At 51.9% G+C, this 10,780-nt stretch overlaps 1 protein-coding gene across 1 annotated transcript in view; it reads left to right on the top strand.

Moving 5' to 3' along the window:
* The window catches only part of IGDCC3 (immunoglobulin superfamily DCC subclass member 3), a 49,572-nt gene continuing 38,792 nt past the window's right edge, over window positions 1-10,780 (top strand). The window contains exon 1 of the mRNA XM_050796063.1: window positions 1-300. Coding sequence (XP_050652020.1) covers window positions 180-300 — 121 coding nt within the window. The 5' untranslated portion in view covers window positions 1-179. The remainder of the gene's footprint in view (window positions 301-10,780) is intronic.

Here is a 10,780-nt window from a genome sequence, read left to right as displayed (position 1 = left end):
GCCACTCTGCCGAACTGGCATTTGCTGTGGAGCCAAGTGATGATGTTGCCGTCCCTGGGCAGCCTATAGTGCTGGACTGCAAAGTGGAGGGGACCCCTCCAGTGCGAATCACCTGGAGGAAGAATGGGGTAGAGCTGCCAGAGAGTACCCACTCCACCTTGCTGGCCAATGGGTCCTTGATGATCCATCACTTCAGGCTGGAGCGGGGAGGCAGCCCTTCAGATGAAGGTGACTATGAGTGTGTGGCCCAGAACCGCTTTGGGCTGGTGGTCAGCCGGAAGGCTCGCATTCAGGCTGCAAGTAAGTGGATATCCCTTGTTTTCCCTTGCTGAGGAAGCCAGCTGGTGATCCAGGGTCAGCCTAGGGCACGAGGGCAGCGGGTGCGGTCCCATCTCATGCAGCCTTCTGGAGGACTAATATCTCAGCACGGGTCGGTTTTGAGGTGCATGGCAGTGATTTGTGGTGGTGGAATTATATCACATGCTTGTTTAACTGACTGGAATGTGAATTGGCAAGATTGTAGCCAAACACCCACAGGGCAGTCAGGGAGAAAGCTTTACCCAGTTCTTGGGTCGGCATGTCTTAGTTTCCATATGTCTGTCATACTTTGAGCATCCCAGTTCACTGAGTTTGATTCTTGTGTATAAAGATAAATCATTCCCATACTTTAAGGGTGATTAAAGACATTTTTGAACGGTAATTTTGGCTACATTCAATTTTAAATTATGTGCTTAAATTAATGTAAACCTTTGGGTAGGATAAGACCTCTATATACCAGTAATGAAATTCTGGAGCTTGTTAACAGTTTGCATTAAAAAAATATGGTAGGATAATTTCAGAATTATCTCAGTGATGACATCACTCCTACTCACCTTCATGCTAATGTGTGTTTTTGAAGGGGAGAGAAAAGGCGAGGCAAGATGTTTCAGCTCTGGAATTGTGCTTTGCTTGTGCTGCTTGATCGTCAGTTGTGGTGATGAAATGATGACTGTGGTTTAACTGCCCTGTCCTGCAAAAATTATGTTATTGTTGAATCTGTGCACACTGGGAGTGTGTTGCATAAATCAAAATTCTCCATGTATCCCAGGGAGGTGGCAAGCTGTGCGCAGTGAGGTCATGGTTGAAAAAGGACAGAAGTTTTGGCAAGTAGAAAATGTTCTCCATCTCATATCTCTGGATCTCTGGAAGGGGGTGTTCCTTTAAAGAGGCTGCTTTGACTATTGGTAACAATTCTAGTTAACACTTTTTTCTTTTTTCTTTTTTTTTTTTTTTTTGAGACGGAGTCTTGTTCTATCACCCAGGCCGGAGTGCAGTGGTATGATCTTGATTCACTGCAACCTGTCTCCCAGGTTCAAGCGATTAGTGTGCCTCAGCTTCCCCAGTAACTGGGATTACAGGTGTGCACCATTACGCCCGGCTACTTTTTGAGTTTTTTGGTAAAGATGGAATTTCGCCATGTTGACTGGGCTGGTCTCGAACTCTTGGCCTCAAGTGATCCTCCCGCCTCAGCCTCCCAAAGTGCTAGGATTACAGGCGTGAGCTCCTGCACCCAGGTCCAGCTAACACTTTTTAAGCACTTGCTGCATGCTGGGCAACCTGCCCAAGTGCTTTACATGAATTACTTCATTTTGTCGTAACAACAGCCCTGGAAGAATGGAAGATAGGTCATTATCATCCCCCTTTTACAGAAGAGAAAACTGAGCCTTAGGGGGACTCAATGGCATTCTGGTAGCAGAAGAGCCAGGACTGTCATCTGGGCAGCCTGAACCCACACCCTCCCACTTAGCTCCTGTGGCACGCCGCCTCTTTCCTGTCTGATCGCTGACAAGTTTCTTCCTGGCTCTGAGGGCATTTGCACAGTTGCTCTGAACGGCTGGTGAGTGATGAATCAGTTTGAGGCAGGAGCCCTCTCGCTGGGTTTAAGATACCCCTTTGTTCTGAGGAAGGCTGATCCAGGCCCCCATATGGAGCTCGCTGGGAGGCAGCCCTGGACTTTGAGACCAAATCACTTCTGGCTCAGCCACCCTCATCTCGTGGCCCTCCCGGCAGTGCAGGGGAAGGCTGGTGCAGCCTCTGAGCAGATGGCTGGGTGTGAGGAAGGGAAGCGTGGACAGAGGGTGGGGACCCCAGTAAGATTTGCAGACCGGAGAGATGAGACTCCTCAGGGAGATGCTCCCCATACCCTCCCTGGCCTGTGTCAATGCTGAGATATGGATGGCCCCTGCTGAGGCCTTTGTATCACCAGCCTAGAATCCCGGGAGATAAATCCCCAGGGGCTTATATATATAGCTAATTGTAAATGTGCTTTTTTATAAATGGTAACACCTTCAAGATGTTTGGTTTCTTTAAACTCCTAACAATATAGTACAAGAAATTAAGCTGTGGGTGGGGTCAGCTTGGTTAATCCTTTGGGGTCCTGGAGACAGCTGGGGGGTTTGCCTCTAAGCTCTGGCAGTCTGACATGGCCCCTCTCTCCCCTGCAAGGCTGTGGTCCCATGGGAGAATGCTCAGATGCCAAGCAACGGTGCGGCTGGATCCCCTTTTCTCACTTCACAGGCTGATGTCCCTAGAAACCTCCAAAGCTGATTAGCTGCCTGGGTTTCCTCCTTCGTAATAACTCCCTGCCTGTGTGCCTGCCGGCACTGCAGATGTTGTGTGACACAGGAGGGTGCCTTTCTGAAAAGGTGTGAGATGGCCTCTGGAGGCCCCTGCTTCTCCTGCCTGCTCCACAGGGGCCCGTGGGGAGGGGGCATGCTAAGCACCCCTTGTAGACTCACAGTTCACCCAGCAGACTAACCCAGGGAGGCAGATGGGTGTTCAGGTCTATGTGGGTGGGTCTGCTGGGCATCTGAGCTCTGGGCCAGAGGCCGATGGTTGGAAATGCACGCCCTTCCATCCCAGGGGGTTCAGATGCTGTCCTCAAAAGACAGCCTGGCCAGAGTGGCTACACCGCAGGCTGATTCCTTTGGGGCTTCAGTTTCAAGTGTTTCCCCTTTAGAATGGAACAGCTCAAGATCCTAAGAGTGTTCATGCTTGGGAGCCCTAGACTCTGCCTTGCAGCTCCATGTGCTTGTAGTTTGGGGGCTGAAAATTGAGACTTGTTAAGGATGAGACCCTGGACAAGTTAATGCTCCCTCATCCCAGTTTCCTTGCCTGTGAAACGTGCATGTGATCCTGCCTGGTAGGGCGGCTGTGAGGACCAGCACACCCCACACTTTGCCTGGCACGCAGGAGGCACTCAGTAACGGGAGCCGGCACTGCACTCCTCATTTAAAGGCAGTTTCACTGACATGGTCTTTAAATGTAATCTTGGCTGCCCATGGAGGTTAATCTCCAGCAAAAGCAAACTGCCTGACTCTGCTCCCGGCCCCTGCTTTCTCCCTCGCTGGGATTCATTTAGGGAGTTCTCCAGGGAAATCTATCAGGGAGTGGAATTATTGGAGCCAGAGTGCATCTTGTTTTGTTTTAACCCCTTCCTGGGAGGACTGAGGGTTCTCCCAAGCCTCAGGGTGTGGGCTGAACCTCGCCTGGCCAGTGAGACCCTCCTCGATCCCTCTAAAGGGGCTGACCCTGGGGAATGTGTTCATTGACTCATACCTGAGGCCTGTGTGCCTGAATGACTCCAAAAAGGGATGGACTAGCTACAAGGAGGAGGATGGGGGACCCACCCCGAGTCCCTGCCACCCTCAATCCCTGCCCCTCTTTCCTAGCCTTAATTCTTGATCTCAGGCCTCTTGGGGAACCGGGGTATTCAGCTCTGTGATATAGTGCAGGACTTCCTAAACCTTACTGAGCCCGTGAATCCCCGTGAATCTTGATAACATTCAGATTTTGAATTCATAATCTAGGCCAAGGACTGACAAGAGCCCAGGTATTGCCAATACAGCTGGTCCACAGGCCGTATTCTGAGTAGCAAGGGATTAGCAGAGACCACTCCCACGTCATAACCTCCACTGTGGGGGTCTTCAGGCAGCATAGTGAAGCCTCTGGAACAAGGGCTTCAGGGCCAGACTTCCATGGGTCTGAACCCCAGCTCTGCCACTCAATGGTCAATGCCCTTGGCAGGAGTTACTTAGCCCTCTTGAGACTCTGTACCTTCATCTGAAAACAATGTGCACCATTCCATCCGTCTGTCAGGGCTATTGGAGGAGTAAATGAGGTGATGGGTCTAAAGTACCTGGCACAGGGCTTGGCATCTAGGAAATGCCAAGTATTACTGTTGGTGCTCAGTATTGCCCACTAATTTAGGATGAGGTCCCAGGTGTCTCAATCCTGGCTGGGTTCTCCAAGAGCCAGGACTACCCTCACTCCCGGCCTGGGGCCATCTTGCTTGGGGAGGCCCAACAGTGGTTTAAGTGTGGGTTGTGGTGGCAAACAGACCTGGGCTTGGTGGGCTTGGGCCTTGGCCCCACCACCTGCTAGCTGTGAGATCTCGGGCAAGTCACTTCACCTCTCTGAGCCTTGGCTTCCTCATCTTTAAAATGGGGGAACGTGATGGCTCATGCCTGTAAATCCCAGCACTTTGAGAGGCTGAGGCAGGAAGATCGCTTGAAGTCGAGTTTGAGACCAACCTGGGCAACAGAGCAAGACCGTGTCTCTACTAAATAAATAAATATATAACATGGGGGGAAATAATATAAAATAATAAAAAATACCAAGGAGAAATGTTGTGAAGATTATCTATGATAATGTGCAGGAAGAGCTTAGCACAGGGCACAAAGGCAGCATTCCCTATTATTAAGGTACTAATTTTATATATACATACATATATATATATATTTTGAGACTGAGTCTCGCTCTGTCACCCAATGCAGGGTGCAATCTCAGCTCACTGCAACCTCTGCCTCCCGGGTTCAAGCGATTCTCCTTCAAGCTCCTGACTAGCTGGGATTACAGGTGCCTGGCACCATGCCTGGCTAATTTTTGTATTTTTAGTAGAGACAGGGTTTCATCATGTTGGCCAGGCTGGTCTCAAACTCCTGACCTCAAGTGATCTGCGCACCTCCTCCCACAGTGCTGGGATTACAGGTGTGAGCCACTGTGTCCAGCCAGGTCCAGCCAGGTACTAATAATGTTAACTATTATTATTTTGAGGAGCTACCAGAGGTGAAAACATGTTAAGTTCTGAGCTCTTTTAGTTGTGATATGATTCCCAAAAAGGTCCCTGGTGACCCCAGACTCCTAGAAAGAGGCAGTGGGGCATGGGGAGAGGAGAGAAAGTCCAATTCTAGTCCCCTGCTCTCTCCGCCTCAATAAGTCACCTAGCCTCTCAGGCCCTCAGTTCCTACTTCTGAAGTTTGAATCATTCTAGCTTGTCATAGGGAGGGAAGTTTCACCAGTATTCTAGAGTCCCTTTTCAGCAACAAGGCCCACGGTGTGTGGCTCTGGGGGCAGGGTCTGGGGGGAGGTCTGTGGAACCAGGTTGGAGTGGGGGTTAGGAGAACTGCGGGCAGGAGCTGCTGGGGAGTACAGCCTGGTATTTAGGATGCCCTGTGTAGGGAGGTGGGTCCTGGAGGGTGGTAGTTCCTGGCGCAGTGGCTGGTAACCCTGGAGGCCTCTATCACCTGGAGGTTAGTTGCTCAGGCCTGGTGTGTGGAATGCAAGTTCTTTTCTCCTTCTTGAAAGGCCGCTCAACTGAGGGAGGCCTGAGGAAGTCTCCCCTGCAGCTCCTCAAACACACACATCTGTCTGTCCATTAGGGCAGGAAGCTGCTGTCCCCAGCGATGAGTGAGTGCCCGTACCTAGGCCTGCCCTCATGCCAGGGCTTCACCTGTACCCAGCCACAGCTCAGAAGTAGGTGCAAATGGGGCCGGGCGCGGTGGCTCACGCCTGTAATCCCAGCACTTTGGGAGGCCGAGGCGGGCGGATCACAAGGTCAGGAGATCGAGACCATCCTGGCTAACACGGTGAAACCCCGTCTCTACTAAAAATACAAAAAATTAGCCGGGCGCGGTGGCGGGCACCTGTAGTCCCAGCTACTCAGGAGGCTGAGGCAGGAGAATGGCGTAAACCCAGGAGGCGGAGCTTGCAGTGAGCCGAGATCGCGCCACTGCACTCCAGCCTGGGCGACAGAGCGAGACTCCATCTCAAAAAACAAAACAAAACAAAACAAAAACAGAAGTAGGTGCAAATGGATGGAGTTCAGACACTTTAACCTGCCAGTCAGCACTGCACAAACCGACCCTTTCTGACACCGCTGAGAAGGTGTGTGGTAGAAAAGCCCTTGTCTGAACACCAGGGGTCCTGTGTGGCTGTGGACAAGTTGCCCACCCTCTCTGGGCCTTGCTTTTCTCATTATAAGGTTGGGGAGTTGGACTCAGGCTCACCTCTGCTCTGGGGTACGAAGGCTTCCTTTCATCCATCCATCCTCAGGACGCGCCTGCCTCCCCTGGGCCTCGTCCAAGTCTATTTCTGCCTGGTTCTTCCCATACCTGATCCCTCCCCAAAGACCATCCTGCTTACAGTCATGTCTTCCTCCCCTTCCTAAGGAAGGAGCATTTGTGGTCTGTGGCATTCAGGCTAAACCCTCTCGGCGATGGCTGCTTGCATTGTTAAGTAACTGTTTTGTGGCTGGATATTCCATCTGTCTCCTCAACTAGATTTTAAGCTCCTAAAGGGCTTCTTTCTTTTGTATTTCTCATGTCCCCTGCCTGTGGAGCCTGGTAAAAACTAAATGAACATGTGGCCTTCTGGGACAAAGCTGTCTCTCTGTCTCTCTTCTGTTTCTCTCTCTGCTTCTCTTTTGCTCCCCACCCCACCCCCCTTGTAATTGATAGCACAGCTCAAAGGAACAGAAGCTTGTGAACGGGGAGGATGGGCAGGGGAATATAATGCACGCGGGGCAGGATCCTGGGGTGCTGCTGCCGCGTGTTTATCTCTAGAGGAACTGAGATTCTCTCTTCCTCACCAGATGGGGTGTGAATCAGAGACTAAATTGCTTGGTACCCCCTCCATGCCGGGGTCTTGGGTCTCCTGCCTTGGGCTTTACTCTCTAGCTAGACAAGGCCTATGTCCCCAGGCTCATTGGCCCCCAACTGTAGGGGGAGGGCCCCCTTACTCTGTGTGCAGGGCCTCCCCTCACCCCCCCCACCCGCAGGACTTGAGTGTGGAAGTCGAATGCTTCTGGTTCCCACACCTTGGCTCCACTGTCACAGGCAGCCAGCTGGCCCCTTCAACACAATGTGCAAATCTTCTCTGTTCCTGTTCCTGGCATTGTCAGCGGCCAGGCGCCTTGGCTGGGAATGCGGGCCGGTGAATAGGAGAGGCATTTGCAGCCTGCAAATGAAACAGGCCCCCAGCCCCCCTTAACCCTCTGCCCCCTCCCCACCCCCAGGGAGAAAGGACTTTTTCACTCCTGGCCTTCTTGTATTGCCTTTCCCTCTCCCCTCTTCTCTCCAGAGTGCCTGCAGGCTGGTTGTGTGTGTGTGTGTGTGTGTGTGTGTGTGTGTGTGTGTGTGTGTGTGTGTGTGTGTATGAGAGAGAGAGAGAGAGTTTTCCACAGCAGCTTGAAGGCTGTTCTCCATAGCCTTCAATAAACGTAGAATGCAACAGAAGAGCACCCAGGATGAAAAACCAAACAGTTCATTGCTGTCTTTGTTTAAACTGGACTGAGTGATTCCACCAAAAATGTCTGCCTGTGTAACTAACCTATGACACCTTTATTTTCTCTGGCCATAGCCTGGTTGCAAACAAGGAATGTAGAGATCAGTAGTGAGTGAGTGTGTGTGTGTGTGTGTGTGTTGCCAGGTGGGTCTGAGCATACAGGTGTGTGCCTGAAGGATGTCATTGGGCCTAGGGTTGGGGTCTGTCTTTCCTCAAAGGGCTCTCCTGTGGAATCCCTCTTCCTTTGAGCAGTAGTCAGGTTAGAAAGCTGGAGTGGACAGACCCCACCTGGGGCAAGAGGAGGCGATAGATAATTTTATTAGGTCTTGTAAGGGACTGACTGTTACCCAGCCAGCTGAAGTGAGAGAGGAGTGGGGCAAGCCCAGGGGCACTGGGTGGAGGTGGCGGGGGGCTTACATTTGGGGTGTTTGGGTGTGGCCATAGCACCTCTAGGAGTCTGGGCCATGGTTTTCCTTTTTCTTTTCTTTTCCTTTTTTTTTTCTTTCTTTTTTTTTTTTTTTTTTGAGACGAAGTCTCACTCTGTCTCCCAGGCTGTAGTGCAGTGGGGTGATCCTGGCTCACTGCAACCTCCACCTCCTGGGTTCAAGTGATTTTCCTGCCTCAGCCTCTCTAATAGCTGAGATTACAGGCATGTACCACCACACCTGGCTAATTTTCTTGTAGTTTTAGTAGAGACGGGGTTTCACTATGTTGGCCAGGCGGGTCTTGAACTTCTGGCCTCAAGGGATCCACCCACCTCGGCCTCCCAAAGTGCGAGGATTACAGGCATGAGCCACCGCACCTGGCCTGGGCCATGGTTTTCTTATTCACTGGGTGGCTGCCCAAAATCTAGCTGCACTCTGGCGAGCCTGCTGGCCTGTGCTGCACCATCCCCCCAAAAGAACCTCTCCCTGATTTCTGAGCTTGCTCTCCCTGCCCCCAACTTTGTTCACCTGTTTTAAGAAATGCCTCTGTGGCTGCCCTCAGATGTAAGGAGAGCAGAAGAGAGGGCTTTCTGAGGAGGGGCTCCCTGAGGAGGGACTCACGATAGATGTTGGGACCCAGTGAAGGTGGGAAGCTGGGGGCTGAGCAGAGAGGCCTAAAGAGTGGCAAGCTGGGAGAGCTGCTGGCAGACCCCAGACTGCAGGGAGATGCACGGGCCGGGTTGGCTTAATGCAGGCAAGCCAGTGGGGGCCAGGACTGGCTCACCTGACTCAGGCGGGAAGGAAATGTGACACAGAGGGCTGGTGTCCCAGGGGCTCCACCCGCCCTTCTCTCTCTCTTCTCTGGGTCTTGATGTCCATGCTCCTTGGTCTTTGACGCTCCTCACCCCCTGCCGCCCCCTCTGCCTTCCTGTGAGGCCACATTTCGTATACTGGTCTTTCATATCCCTCAGTCCTAGTTTCTCCTGCCTTGTCCTCCCAACCGTCTTCCTTTCTCCAGCTCCTCCTCCCTCCTTCTCTTTCTTTATTGTTCTATCCTTCTTCCTGCCCCTTTTTTTTCTTTTTCTTTAGGGATAGGATCTCACTCTGCTGCCCAGGCTGGAATGCAGTGGAGTGATCTTGGCCTTGAACTCCTGGGCTCAAGAGACCCTCCCACCTCAGCCTCCTGAGTAGCTGGGACTACAGGCATGTGTCACCTCATCCAGCTAGTTTTTTAATTTTTTTTTTTTTTTTTTGAGACAATGTCTCACTCTTTCGCCCAGGCTGGAGTGCAGTGGCGCAATCTCAGCTCACTGCAACCTCCATCTCCCGGGTTTAAATGAGTCTCCTGCCACAGCCCCCTGAGTAGCTGGGACTACAGGCCCGTGCCACCATGCCCAGCTAATTTTTGTATTTTTAGTAGAGATGGGGTTTCACCATGTTGGTTAGGCTGGTCTCGAACTCCAGACTTCAAGTGGTCCACCCGCCTCAGCCTCCCAAAGTGCTGGGATTACAGGCATGAGCCACCACGCCTGGCCAAGTTTTTAAAATTTTTTGTAGAGATGGGGTCTCACTATGCTGCCAAGGCTGGTCCAAATTCCTGGCCTCAAGCCATCCTCCCACCTTGACCTCCCAAAGTGTTGGGATTACAGGTGTGAACCACTGTGCCCGGCCTGCCTCTTTCTTCAGTTGTGAGAGTTCGTGTGTTTACCATCTTCTGCTGTGTTTAAAGTGGGATTTCTGTTTCAGAAGCAGAAGTAGGTGAGCTCAGGCCTCTGCAGAGACTAAGGAGAGAGACTAGGAAGATGAGGTTCAAAGAGGACGACAAAGGATGGGGTCCATAGCCCCCCAGCAAGTCAGGAGCTCTCTGGGGGCAGACCTTTCTTGAGAGGAATCTGAGAACCCTGGCCCGGGTTGGGGCCTGTCTCTGAGCCTGGCCACTGACACTGACACTGACCACAGTGGGTGGTGGGGACAGCCCTGGGCTGCTCTCTGGAATGCTGGTGTTAGGTTGCAGTGCAGATGCAGGCAGTGATAATGGGCAGGAACTGGACTTTCTGGTCTGGCTGCTGCCCCCAAGGCCATTGGAATGTGAGGGTGGGGGTACTATCAAGAGGCCACAGGGACTTGGGGTGGGCAGATGGAGACCAGACCACCTAAATGGAGAGGAGGGGACAGACCACCAGGAGAGAGACCCAAGTTCTAACCCTTTCATTGAGTCACAGGCTGCAGCAACAGAATCCTAAAATTCCCAGCCCCCTTATGTCCTTAGGGGTCTTCCCGGTCTCCTGGTAGGATGAGAGCTCCGGGAAAAAACTTGGTGCTCATCTAGTCCAACTTTCTCACTTTACAGACTTGAAAACTGAAGCCCCAGGGGAGTGACCTGCCCAAGGACACGGCTGGTCTTCCAGCCTGGGCAGGTAAGGGAGTCTCTGGTTTATCAGGCTTCTGAACCCTGGCCTTCCCCAGTGCCTCACTCTTCACTGCCCTCTGGTTTAGAAAGGAGGAGTCTTATATGGTCCTCCCCTAGGACACACTGGTGTGCATGTTTCTGTTTTTCTTTTTCTTTTCTTTTTTGAGACAGGATCTCACTCTGTCACCCAGGCTGGAGTTCAGAGGTGCAATCTTGGCTCAGTGCAGCCTCAACTTCCTGGGATCAAGCAGTCTTCCCATCTCAGTCTCCCAAAAAGCTGGGACTATAGGCACACAATACCACGCCCGGCTAATTTTTGTATTTTTGGTAGAGATTAGGTTCC

This window comes from Macaca thibetana, chromosome 7 (genome assembly GCF_024542745.1).
Source record: "Macaca thibetana thibetana isolate TM-01 chromosome 7, ASM2454274v1, whole genome shotgun sequence".
Taxonomy (NCBI): domain Eukaryota; kingdom Metazoa; phylum Chordata; class Mammalia; order Primates; family Cercopithecidae; genus Macaca; species Macaca thibetana.
This window is presented reverse-complemented; position numbering and strand designations above follow the sequence as displayed.